General features: G+C 58.7%; 1 protein-coding gene across 1 annotated transcript; it reads left to right on the forward strand.

Annotated features, from left to right (window-relative positions):
* Nucleotides 1–2,290: 2,290 nt before the first annotated feature.
* ITGB1BP2 (integrin beta 1 binding protein 2) lies at nt 2,291–11,469 on the forward strand. Its single transcript, XM_014963069.1, has 11 exons — nt 2,291–2,451; nt 2,639–2,688; nt 2,786–2,842; nt 3,391–3,539; nt 3,695–3,807; nt 4,024–4,082; nt 6,070–6,140; nt 6,385–6,487; nt 7,796–7,915; nt 8,799–8,861; nt 11,082–11,469. The coding sequence occupies exons 1-11, from the start codon at nt 2,388–2,390 to the stop codon at nt 11,331–11,333; spliced, it is 1,101 nt and encodes a 366-aa protein (XP_014818555.1). The 5' UTR covers nt 2,291–2,387; the 3' UTR covers nt 11,334–11,469.
* The last annotated feature ends 1,118 nt before the right edge of the window (nt 11,470–12,587 follow it).

Genomic DNA, 12,587 nt, shown 5'->3' on the forward strand with positions numbered 1-12,587 from the left:
ACTGATCCCCCTGCCACCAGCCTCGCTGTGTGGGTCAGATACAGCATCCTCTTGGCATTTTCTCCGGGGCGTGCGAGGAAACCCGAGCTGTGGATCCTCCCTGGCGCGGGGATGGCGACAGCTGCAGCCCTGCTGACGGCCCGCAGAGAGGACAAGGAGATCTGAAACCCTATCGCTCCCCTCAGCCCCCCGGAACACTAATTTCCCCATCACAGGGCTCTGCCCAGCTTCTTGGGTTCCACGTGTTTCCTCACACCTAAGCAGAGGCTCTGGATGCCAGCAGCGGTTTTTTACCCACCTTTGGGACCACTGGGTCATCTATTGTGTTTTGAGGGAATGTGCCCTTGTGGCCAAGAGGCCAATGGGATCCTGGGCTGCAGAGGGAAGAGTGTGGCCAGGAGGTGGAGGGAGGTCATTCTCCCCCTCTGCTCTGCACTGGGGAGGCCACAACTGGAATCCTGCCTCCAGTGCTGGGCTCCCCAGTTCAAGAGAGACAGGGAACTGCTGGAGAGAGTCCAGCGTAGGGCAACAGAGATGATGGAGGGCTTGGAGCATCTCCCTGATGAGGAAAGGCTGAGAGAGCTGGGGCTCTTGAGCCTGGAGAAGAGAAGGCTGAGGGGAGACCTTATCAATGCTGACAAGTGTCTAAAGGGTGGGTTAGAGGAGGATGGAGCCGGACTCTTTCCAGTGGTTCCCAGTGAGAGGACGAGGGGCAACGGGCACAAGCTGGACCATGGGAAGTTCCACTGGGATGTGAGGAAGAACTTGTTTGGGGTGAGGGTGGCAGAGCCCTGGCAGAGGCTGCCCAGGGAGGGTGTGGAGTCCCCTTCTCTGGAGATCTTCAAGCCCCACCTGGATGCTCCTGATCTGGGCAGCCCTGCTTTGGCAGGGGAGTTGGACTGGAGGATCTCTAGAGGTCCCTTCCAACTCTGACAATTCCATGACTCCGTGAGGTGCTGCAGTCCTTTGAAGGAGGCATCAGTTTGATGCCGTGTGGCTCATCCTCGTGCGACAGTTCCCCAGCTCCCTCACGTTTCCCTCCTTGCTTTTGGGTTGGATGCAGATTTATACACAGGTATGAGGAAGCGTGATGATGATGGTGATACGTGTCCTCCCCTCCAGCAGGGCCATCTTCCTTGCTAACGGGATGACAAGGAAAAGCCTGAGGTTGCTGCTGTCTGGGGCATCTCAAGGAGGGGATGGCAGAACCGAGCTGGAGGTGGAGCACCGTGGCAGCGTGAAATGAGTCTGGAGTCATTTGCCTGGTGAGCTCCAGAATTTTGGCAAGGGTTGATCCTAACTCTGGACTCTGGAGATCCCCTTGGGGTGGCAGCAGATCCTGCAGGCTGCCGTAAGGGGATTAACTAGGTTAAATAAACATCAGGGGACAGTGATGGGGTTATCTCAGCCACCCACCTTGTGGGTGCTGCCTGTAGGACCTGCCTGCTGTCTGGTAATGCTAAGGGCTTATGTCAAACCTGATTCCTGAGCAGAAAGACTTTCCAGGGCTGTGTGCTCCAGCAGGTCAGGGCAGTGCCCAGGAAACACCCATCTCTGCAAATAGGAACAACAAAAAGAAAATAGTATTTGTTTTAAATGCTTGTAGAAGCTACGTAAAACCTTTGATCTCAAAAGGGTTTCCTGTTTGTAGAGGAAAACCCTTGGGTCCCAGAATGGGAGTAGGGAGTCCAAGCCAACTTCTCCTGGGTCCAGGGGGCCCATGTAACATTTTGTGCTCTTCTTCTGTGACAACAACCATCTCCCAGGGGACAGATCTCACCCCTGAGCTGCACAAGACCCTGCATTGAAGGATGTTTTGGCCACACACGCCGCTTTGGTCTGCGGGCACCTCTGACCAGCAGATGGTCATGCCTTTTGGGGCTGGGGGGAGATCAGCAGAGGTTTTGCCCTGGGACTCCGGGCAGTCTCTTCCCTTCCCGTGCAGGAAACTTTCAGCTGCTTCTATAAATGCTGAAGAAATAGAGGGTGGTTGGTCCCAGGTTGCCCTGAGCCCAGTGTGAGCTCTGGGGTGATGCCGGTGCCTTCACGCTGGACGCTGGCGGGGGGAAGGCACTGGGAGATCCTCTGCCCGCCCCAGGTGTCCCCCCGCAGTGGCCACCCCCTCTGCCGGGTGCAGGGGCAGGACAGAAATGCCTTAGGAGATAACACGGGCGCCGGGTCCCGTCAGCTGCTGAGCTGCCATGTCCATCTTTAGCCCACTCTCCAGTTACCAGCCACCTCCTCCGGCTGCCTCCAAAGATAGGCAAAGCCACCTCCCGGCGCCCGGGCTGGAAGCTGCGGGGAAGCAGAGGCGGGATCACGGGCAGGGATGAGATTGACGGGATTTTTGTGGAAGGAGTGAAGGACGCCAGGAGTCCGCCTGAGCTATGGCGTGGCTGTGCTACAACAAGGGCTGCGGGCAGAGGTTCGACCCGGAGCACAACGCCGAGGGTAAGTGGCTCATGTGCCCTGCCCCGGGGTGAGCAGGAATGCCTGCCGCTTGCCCAGCACACAGCCCCGGGCACAGAGGCCTCAGCAGGGCCGAGCTGAGCACAGGGCAGGAGCTGCCAGGCACCATGGGTGGCTCCTGGGCAGCACCCATCCTCCTGAGAGGTTCTGCCTGATTTCCCCTTCTCAGATTCCTGCCTGTATCACCCGGGCGTCCCCATCTTCCACGATGCCCTGAAGGTGAGTGGGGCCGGAGCTGGGGCTGCAGCCACAGGGAGGGACCTTGTGCCTGGTGGGGTCGCCCACCCCTGACCGGTTTGTCCCCTCCCGGTGCCAGGGCTGGTCTTGTTGCAAGAAACGCACCACGGACTTCTCCGAGTTCCTCTCCATAAAGGTGAGCCAGCCAAAATGCACCCGCTGCTCCTCCATCCTCTCCTCCTCGCCCCTGCCCTGTCCTCAGCCCCTGCCGAGGCTGCCCCCTCCACCCTGCCACTCCGGGATTCCCTCTCTGCTCCCAAGGAGCCTGCAAGGAAGGGAGCTGCTCCCAAAGTGTGGGGCAGGCTCTCCTGGAGAAGGCTGCTGGACGGGGCTGTGAATCCCCCTCTGGGATCCTGGGGATCCCTGCCCCAAGCACCAGCACAGCTGCCAATGTCCGAGCAGCCCAGGGGAGGGAAGGAGGCAGCAGGGGACGTCGGGGGAGTCTCTCGCTGCCCTTCAGCTGCCAGGCCAGGGTGCAGCAGAGCTGAGACCAGTCTGCCGTGGCTCTGCTGAGGCTGCCAGACCATCTTGTCCCTGGTGACCCCTGCAGACGCCCCTGGTGCAGGGTCAGAGCCCATTCCTGCAGGACACAAAGCCACCAAGGCACGGGAACTTGCAGGGTTTGGGAGCAGCAGCCAGGTGAGAGTGGGCAAAGCAGGCATCAGGCTTGCCTCTGCTGCTCAGGGTTGCACAAAGGGGTTTCACAGCAAGGAGAAGCCCCCTGAGCCTTTCGGCCAAGAGGAGACGTCAGGCAAGCTGAAGCCCAAACCAGTGGAGGAGCTCATCATCCAAGGACCAAAATCAGCTGAGAAGATGCAGCGGGAAAGACCAAGGTGAGACGAGCTCAGCCAACAGTGTCACCCTGTTGTGCCGCTTCTTCTGCACGTGTCCTGCCCTGCTGCTTCCTCAGGAGAGGCAACAACACTTAGATTGCAAAAAAAAACCCCAAAAACCAACCCACTGGGTCTTTGCTGCTGCTGTTTCCCAGCTCCGATGAGCCAAGGCAACTGCTGCCCATCAAAGTGTCCAGGTCTCTGGAGCAGGCACTGGAGAAGCTGAACCTCTCCCCCAAGCATGAGGCACCCGAGGGTGGTTGTGCAGGTAGAGAGGAGCTGGCGGGTGGCAGCAGGGTTGCACGTGGCAGGTTTGGCATGAGGTGGTGGGGGGCTGCGTGCTGAACCCCCGTCTGGGCAGCGTGTTGTGGCGGGCTGGGCTGGGGGGCCAGGCTGTGACACCACAGCGGGGTTGGGGGGCTGGTGGCAGCGGGGTTGGGGGGCAGGCACATGGCCCAGGGTGAAGCTTGTGTTGCTCTCGCAGGGGAGGCGGCTGCCCAGGTGAGAGCTGGCACCACCTGCAAGAACGCAGCCTGCAAGGCGGTGAGTACCCACCAGAGCCCCCTCTGTGCGTGGTCTGTGCCCCACGGCCAGGAGCACCGTGGGTCCGGCGCGGGGGCCAGTCTCTCTGCCCGGGGCAGGGTGCAGGGGGGTGGGAGGTGGTGATGCCCACCGCTTCCAGATGCTCCTGGTCATCCCGTCCCTGGAGATGCGGCCTCTGTCGCTTCCCAGCCCCTTCCCGCAAAAGGATTCCTGGGTTGGTGGTACCTTTGCGTTTCGCTGCTGCCAATTGTTTGCAATGAAATATAAGAACATACTCGTGCTCGTGAAACCCCACCTGGAGCTCTGTGTCCAGCTCTGGAGTCCTCAGCACAGGAAGGACATGGACCTGTTGGAATGGGTCCAGCGGAGGGACACGAAGATGCTCAGAGGGATGGAGCCCCTCTGCTGTGAGGACAGGCTGAGAGAGCTGGGGTTGTTCAGCCTGGAGAAGAGAAGGCTCCGGGGAGACCTTAGAGCAGCCTTCCAATATCTGAAGGGAGCTCCAGGAGAGCTGGGGAGGGACTCTTTGTCAGGGAGTGCAGTGACAGGACAAGGGGGAACGGTTTTAAATTGGAAGAGGGGAGATTGAGATGAGATACCAGAAAGAAATTCTTTGCTGTGAGGGTGGTGAGAGCCTGGCCCAGGTTGCCCAGAGAAGCTGTGGCTGCCCCATCCCTGGAGGGGTTCAAGGCCAGGCTGGATGGGGCTTGGAGCAACCTGGTCTGGTGGGAGGTGTCCCTGCCCAGGGCAGGGGGTTGGAACTTGTTGATCTTTAAGGTCCCTTCCTACTCTAACCATTCTCTGATTTTCTGATTCGGGGTATGGGCATGTAGGTAAAATTCATATGGAATAATTCCCACCTGCATTTAATTAGTGCAGCACAGCCCACTTTCTGTCTTGCCCCTTGTCTGGCCGCCTTGTGCAGGACCCTCTGCCTGCCCAGAGACATGCACCGGAGGACCATGCTTGGAGAGCAGCAGAGAAGGGGGCAGGCAGGGAGCAAAAGGCGGGAGGTGGATGAGGACATGAGACTGACACACTCTGGGAAGCAGAGGAAAGGACAGGATGGAAAAATGGCCCCTTGAACCTCGGAGTGAGTTTCCGTGGTGTCCAAACTTGCCCACTGTCCTGGTGCTGCCCAGCCCCAGGCTGGGACCAGGCTGTGTTTGGGAGAGGGCACCGGGAAGGGCTGCTGCCAGGGTGATGAAGGTGACACGGGAGTCCCTGCAAGGCTGCCCTGAGACCCGACCGGTCCTGGGCTGAGGACAGTCCCAGAATAAGGCCTCACAGATGCCGGACCCAGTGAAAGGGTGCGTCAAGGGAGGTCATCCTGTCCCTCTCCTCTGCTCTGGGGAGGCCCCATCTGGAGCACTGAGGCCAGTTCTGGGCTCCTCAGTTCCAGAAGGACAGGGAACTGCTGGAGAGGGGACAACAGCGGCTGCGAAGCTGTTGAGGGGCCTGGCGTATCTCTCTTATGAGGAAAGGCTGAGGGACTTGGGTCTGTTTAGTCTGGAGAAGAGAAGGCTGAGGGGGGATCTGATCAACACCTATAAATACTTAAAGGGTGGGTGTCAGGAGGATGGGGCTGGTCTTTTTTCAGTGGTGCCCAGGGACAGGACAAGAGGAAACGGGCCCACACTTGAATAGAACAAGTTCCACCTCAACATGAGGAGGAACTTCTTTGCTGTGAGGGTGGCAGAGCCCTGGCAGAGGCTGCCCAGGGAGGTGGTGGAGTCTCCTTCTCTGGAGACATTCAAACCCCACCTGGACACGTTCCTGTGCAACCTGCTCTGGGTGGCCCTGCTCTGGCAGGGGGTTGGACTGGATGATCTCCAGAGGTCCCTTCCAACCCCATGGGATTCTGTGATGGTGGGCATTGTGCTGTGCCTTCTGTGGAGATGGGCACCAACAGGCGGGCACCTGCCTGCACCGTGCCGTGCTTTACCAGAGGCACAGCCCAAACTTTCCTCTGCTTCTCACTCCACAGACCTACCAGGGCCCAGAGAGCAACACAGAGGTTTGTACTTTCCATCCTGGCGTTCCTGTCTTTCACGAGGGGTAAGAAACAACACTTCACCGGGGAGCAAAGCGACGCTGCTGCGGGCTGACAGCACTGCATCGTGAGGGTGTGCGGGTTCAGCAGCACAGCTGCTGCAGGGACGGGTGACACCCCCCTGGGGGACAGGCAGGCAGGGGGGGCTGCTGGCGCTGAGCCCCACTCCCCCGGCACCCCAAAGCCCGCCGGGGTTCCCTCTCCCCTTCCTGCAGGCACCCCCTGCTCAGGTCGCCCTGCTCTCCCCAGGATGAAGTACTGGAGCTGCTGTGGGGTCAAAACAACGGATTTCAGCGCCTTCCTGGAGCAGCCGGGCTGCAGCAGCGGGCGGCACTGCTGGACGGGGAAGGGGGTAAGGGGGGGGCTTTCAGCGGGGGCGACTCGTGCGAGCAAAGTGCCATCACTGACACCTGAGGAGGGCTCCTTCCCTTGCTGTGCGTTCGCACGTTGTTTCTGCATTTAATTGTCTTAATTTTCATAATTGCCGACAGATGGCTGCGCAGGCTTTGCATGTCTAATCTTCACCCATCCCCTGGTTAACGTCCTGCTACTGCACCCACAAAACTTTTCAGCTCTCACACCCAATGGGCAGATGTGCCGTAGGAAGCTCCTCACAAGTCTTGTGCTCCAGACCCCTTTAATTTTCATAATTGCCGACAGATGGCTGCGCAGGCTTTGCATGTCTAATCTTCACCCATCCCCTGGTTAACGTCCTGCTACTGCACCCACAAAACTTTTAAGCTCTCACACCCAATGGGCAGATGTGCCATAGGAAGCTCCTCACAAGTCTCGTGCTCCAGACCCCTCACCAGCTCCGTTGCCCTTCTCTGGACACACTTCAGCCACTCCATATCGTTCCAGTTGTGAGGGGCCCAAAAATGGACCCAGCGCTGGAGGTTCTTTGTCCTGGAGCAGAAAACCTAACAGTGGATGTTATGATGCACATGCTTTTTGTTAATTGTCGCCTGAGTTTGGGGCTGCGTTTCCTCCTGGGTGTTTCTTTGGCTGGCAAAACTCCATATCGTTCCAGTCGTGAGGGGCCCAAAAATGGACCCAGCGCTGGAGGTTCTTTGTCCTGGAGCAGAAAACCTAACAGTGGATGTTACGATGCACGTGCTTTTTGTTAATTGTTGCCTGAGTTTGGGGCTGCTTTTCCTCCTGGGTAGCCAAAGCTGCCAGTGGCACAGATGAGGTGGCAGTCCTGTGGGAGAAAGGGGACACGTGGCCAGTTGGGGCTCATCTGTCTCCCACATCTAGTGTGGTGGCATGATCCATGTCCAGCAACAGCCCCTGCACTGCCCTCCAGACCAAGCTCCCTGACAGTGCACAGCGCCTATGAGCTTGGGCACAGCAGAATGACTCTGGAATGAGAAGGGGATGTCTCTGGTCTTAACACGCCCTTCTGGAGCAACCCCAAGCACAGCACAGATGCCCCACGTTGCATGGGCCAACCTGGCAGGGGCTGCCCAGCTTCAGATGAACCACCTCCCCTCAAAAACCTGCACGAAAGGCAGGGTTTGGTCTTGCTCAGGTGATGCCAACCTCAGCCGGCGCTCTGCGAAGGAGACGTGCAAAGAGGCATCCCCCAGCTCAGACACCACCTCTATTTGGGGTGTGCTTGGGCTAGACACTCTGCCATGACAGTCCCTCTCCCCAGCAGGACAAGAAGGCGGTGTCGTGCCGGCAGGACTGGCACCAGACCAGCAGCCAGGTGGTGGTGACGGTCTATGCCAAGAACCCCCTGCCCGCCCTCAGCAGCGTGAAAGCCAACCGCACCACGGTGAGTGGGGCTGGGGGTGCAGCCTTTCATGGCACCTGGGTTTTGATGAGCCAGGCCTCTTCGATGGGCTGTTTGCTCTCTTGCTGCAGCTGGGGCTGGCAATGCTGACCGGCCATCCCCAAGCCCAATGAGAACCTGGTGGCTTCGCTGCTGCCACAGCGTCTGCTTACTCTGGCTCAGTGGCTTTCAGCCCTAGGGGGTGGCTTTGCTGGCCTTAAATCCCTCGACTGGTGGCAGAGATGAACCTGGCGTGCTCTGAAGGGGGCATCCTGGCTCGTATCAAGAATAGTGTGGCCAGCAGGAGTAGGGAAGTCATCGTGCCTCTGTATTCGGCACTGGTGAGGCCTCACCTCGAGTACTGTGTTCAGTTTTGGGCCCCTCACTACAGGAAGGACATTGAAGTGCTGGAGCGTGTCCAGAGGAGAGCCACCAAGCTGGTGAGGGGTCTGGAGAACAAGTCCTATGAGGAGAGGCTGAGGGAACTAGGCATGTTTAGTTTGGAGAAGAGGAGGCTGAGGGGAGACCTCATTGCCCTCTACAACTACCTGAAAGGAGGGTGGAGAGAGGCAGGTGTTGGCCTCTTCTCCCAAAGGACGAACGACAAGACCAGAGGAAATGGTCTGAAGTTGCGGCAAGGGAGATTTAGATTAGATATTAGAAAGAATTACTTTACTGAGAGGGTGGTCAGGCACTGGAACAGCCTGCCCAGGGAGGTGGTGGAGTCACCATGTGATTCTGTGAAATGCTCCCTGAGGGGATGGATAGCAGGAGTGTTGCACTGGAGCTGGGATGCGGGATGCGTTACAGTGCTGGAAGGCAGCTGTGCTGCCCGGGGCAGTGCTGCCCTACCCACTCAGGTCCCATTCTTCTCTTCGTCTTTCAGCTTGAGGTTCACGTCATCTTTGAAGGGAATAAGATTTTCCAGGCAGAACTGGATCTCTGGGGGGTAAGATCCTGTTTACTTTGATTTCCCTATTGCGTGGTCTGCACCGGGCTGGGCTGCTGCGCTGCCAGGCAGCCTGGGCTCTGGGAGAAGCATCTGCAGCCCCAAACCCTCCCTCCCAGTAAGGAAAATTACTCTCTGCATAGTCAGGATTCTCAGACTTTTGCAAAAAAGCAGCAAAATGGTTGTTGCTGCAATTTCTGCACCGTCCTTCTGTGCATGGAGCATGAGGCAGGCTTTGACTGCATTAGAGAAGAAATGAGAGAGAAATGCTGCGGCCCCAGGGACGCCGCCTCTTCCCTGGCTGGCACATCTGTGGAACAAACAGCCATTTCACAGCCCCCCTGCCTCTGTGCGATTCGTTGCCAGCTCTCAAAGCCTTGCGGAGAAACACAGGTCTGCCACGGCTGTCACAGCAGAGAGGACCCGTTTATCTCCACAGCTCCAGTTTTCTCTAGCAGCAGAGGCTGCTGATGAAATTAGGTTTTCCTCTGCTGATCCCATAGTGGTAGCACCCCCTGGGAGCCGTGCCAGGACTGCACCTGGGCTGGGTGCCCGTGCTATAATTTGAGAAACCCACAACAATTTATTGTCACTTAGGCAATTATTTTATCCCCTGATGACCCCTATCCCACCCAGGAAGGGGTATCGGGGAAAAAAAAAAAAGAAACCTGAGGGTTGAAATATAAACAGATTGAGTAGAATAAGACTAAATAATAAACATTAATAATACTAAAGAGCCACTATCAATCCTGATACTGATATAAAACCCACCAGGACTGTCCCAGCCCATCCCATCACAGGACACCCCGCAGGGACAGCCCTTGGGGGACCCTGCGAGCGCCGCAGCTCCGGGGGGAAGGGAAGGGCTCAGGGCTCTGAGTTCCCTGGATCCCAGCCATCGAGGGAGAAAGAGAAATCCTCAGCAAACTTTCTAATTGATATGGAATGTGATGTTCATGGTATGAAATAGCCCCGCTGGCAGCTTGGGGCTGGATCTCACTCCTCCTCGTCCTCACACCTTGGGAGCTCAGAAACACCAAGACCTTGAAACCTGTACCCCAGAGCTGGCTGTAAAGTAAATACTGTCACAAATTCAGACACTAGCGTCTTCTAAAAGTGCAGTTTTCCCTAGCATTCAAAGAGAAGTGAGTCCTGTTTCAATCAAACCAGGACAGCCCACCTGACTGTTCTGCACTACCCGAGGCACCCTGGCTACTCACCTTTAAGTGCTGCCACGGTGCTGGCTTGCTTTTGGTGGGATTGTCTGGGAACAGGTTGCCCAGGTGCTGGCATTTATAGCCATCTCATAGGATCATAGAACTGACACAGCGTGATGACAAGTGTTCCTCTGCTAGGAAATGCCTTAGGAGGTGCAAGGAGGGTTGTTTTGGAGGCTGCCAGCAGTGGCACTAATCGATCCCGGACTAAGAGCGGAGCTGGATGTCGCTGCTGGCTCTGTAGGTGTTGGGGTTTGGTCCCAGGGTGCCCCAAAGGGTCTTTGGCCCAGCAGGTCCCTGTCTTCCCCCTGCAATCCTGCCGAGACGCTCGCTCTCCCACCTGGCAGCTGCTGGCTGGCTGGGGAGGAGCAGCGAGACTGGGGAATTTGCATGTGCATTTCTTGCCTTCATTTCTGGCGCGTGCTGCCTGTGCCTGTGGGGAGCGGAGCGTGCTGCTGGCGGTGGGTATGGCCGGTGGGCACATCCCCGCCTCCACACAGCTCGCTGCCCCGGGGAGAAGGCTGCACTGCGGCTGCCATCGCAGCTGGGCCCTCCTGAGCTCAGCACCATCCCCGCTGCAGGGATCTGGAGCATCTCCGATGAGGACAGGCTGAGGGACTTGGGTCTGTTTAGTCTGGAGAAGAGAAGGCTGAGGGGGCATCTGATCAATGCCTATAGATACTGAGGGTGGCAGAGCCCTGGAAGAGGCTGCCCAGGGAGGGGGTGGAGTCTCCTTCTCTGGAGACATTCAAGCTTCCCCCGGACACGTTCCTGTGGGACTTGCTCTGGGTGGCCCTGCTCTGGCAGGGGGTTGGACTAGATGATCTCCAGAGGTCCCTTCCTCTGTGATCCATATCATCCTGTGATCCTGTGACCTAAGTTGGAGCCCAGCATCCATCCGGCTCTGTCTCCTGGCAGACAAGGAAAGGCTGCCCGTGAGGGGAGGGATGAGCATGTGCTGCCTGCCCTCCCTCCCCCTCAATGCATGTTTTCCTCTCTCGAGGTCATCCAAGTAGAGAAGAGCTTTGTGAGCATGGTCCCCACCAAGGTGGAGATCACACTTTACAAAGCCAGCCCCGGCTCCTGGGCCAGGCTGGAGCTCCCGGGCAGCAGGCCCCAGCCCCGGGGTGAGCCGGAGAAGGAGGCTGCCGACGCTGGGGAGCCCGGGGCAGCACCAGGAGAGGACTCAGACGACAGCTTGAGCTGGTCAGAGGATGAAGACGAGGAGCTGGAGATGGGAACGCCGAGCAACTGACACGGAGCGGTGCTGGCTCTGGAGCCACCGGGGACCCCGGCCCCAGCCCTGGAGGAGCAGGCCTGACCCGGAGCCCTGTGTGGAGCCTCTGCCCTGCTCCTGAGGGGCAAGTAATAAAAACCCACAGCAAAGATTACTCTGAATTTCCCGACAGGTGCTGAGGGAATGCTGGCGGGCCGAGCCCTGCCATCTGCCTCTCCCTCTCCTGTGCCCGGCTGGGGCAGCACCACAGGAGGAGCCCCCTTGGCTGCAGCCCGGGCCCGGAGTGCTCATGGCGGTGTTCTGCCCGACCCTGGCATGTCCGGGGGGCGCCGAGCCCAGCGGGAGCAGGGTGAGCTGAGCTGAAACCCTGCCCCCAGCTGCCACACTCCCTCAGCAGCGGGGAAGGGGCACCAGGCCCGGGAGGATGGCAACCACAGGCAGGAAGGAAACGCCATTGCCGGCTGCGGCTCCAGCGGGGACTGGGCTCCTCCTCCGCAAAGGCCCTTATAGGCGTGAAGCTTCCAGGGGCCGGTACCGACCCGGTGAATGGGGTCCTGGGCTGCGGAGGGAAGAGTGTGGCCAGGAGGTGGAGGGAGGTCATTCTCCCCCTCTGCTCTGCACTGGGGAGGCCACAACTGGAATCCTGCCTCCAGTGCTGGGCTCCCCAGTTCAAGAGAGACAGGGAACTGCTGGAGAGAGTCCAGCGTAGGGCAACAGAGATGATGGAGGGATTGGAGCATCTCCCTGATGAGGAAAGGCTGAGAGAGCTGGGGCTCTTGAGCCTGGAGAAGAGAAGGCTGAGGGGAGACCTTATCAATGCTTACAAGTGTCTAAAGGGTGGGTTGAAGGAGGATGGAGCCGGACTCTTTTCAGTGGTTCCCAGTGACAGGACGAGGGGCAACGGGCACAAGCTGGACCATGGGAAGTTCCACTGGGATGTGAGGAAGAACTTGTTTGGGGTGAGGGTGGCAGAGCCCTGGCAGAGGCTGCCCAGGGAGGATGTGGAGTCCCCTTCTCTGGAGATCTTCAAGCCCCGCCTGGATGCTCCTGAGTGATGTGCTCTGGGCAGCCCTGCTTTGGCAGGGGAGTTGGACTGGATGGGCTCTAGAAGGTCCCTTCCGACCCTGACAATTCCGTGACCCCGAGGCGGGGTTTCGCCCCCCAGCACCGGGCCCAGGAAGCCGCTCGGGCACCGACCACCGGCCTTGGCGGAGCCCGTCCCGCCCCCCTCCCCGCTTTCCCCCCGCCCCCGCCGGGAGGGGCCGCGCAGCC

The sequence above is a fragment of the Calidris pugnax genome, unplaced genomic scaffold (genome assembly GCF_001431845.1).
Source record: "Calidris pugnax isolate Ruff unplaced genomic scaffold, ASM143184v1 scaffold294, whole genome shotgun sequence".
In the NCBI taxonomy this organism is placed as follows: Eukaryota; Metazoa; Chordata; class Aves; order Charadriiformes; family Scolopacidae; genus Calidris; species Calidris pugnax.

Coding starts and splice junctions, on each gene's coding strand:
- ITGB1BP2 (XM_014963069.1), top strand. CDS start 2,388: ATGGCGTGGCTGTGCTACAACAAGGGCTGCGGGCAGAGGTTCGACCCG. Junction 3,808..4,023: donor ACCCGAGGGTGGTTGTGCAG/GTAGAGAGGAGC, acceptor TTGCTCTCGCAG/GGGAGGCGGCTGCCCAGGTG. Junction 6,488..7,795: donor ACTGCTGGACGGGGAAGGGG/GTAAGGGGGGGG, acceptor TCTCCCCAGCAG/GACAAGAAGGCGGTGTCGTG.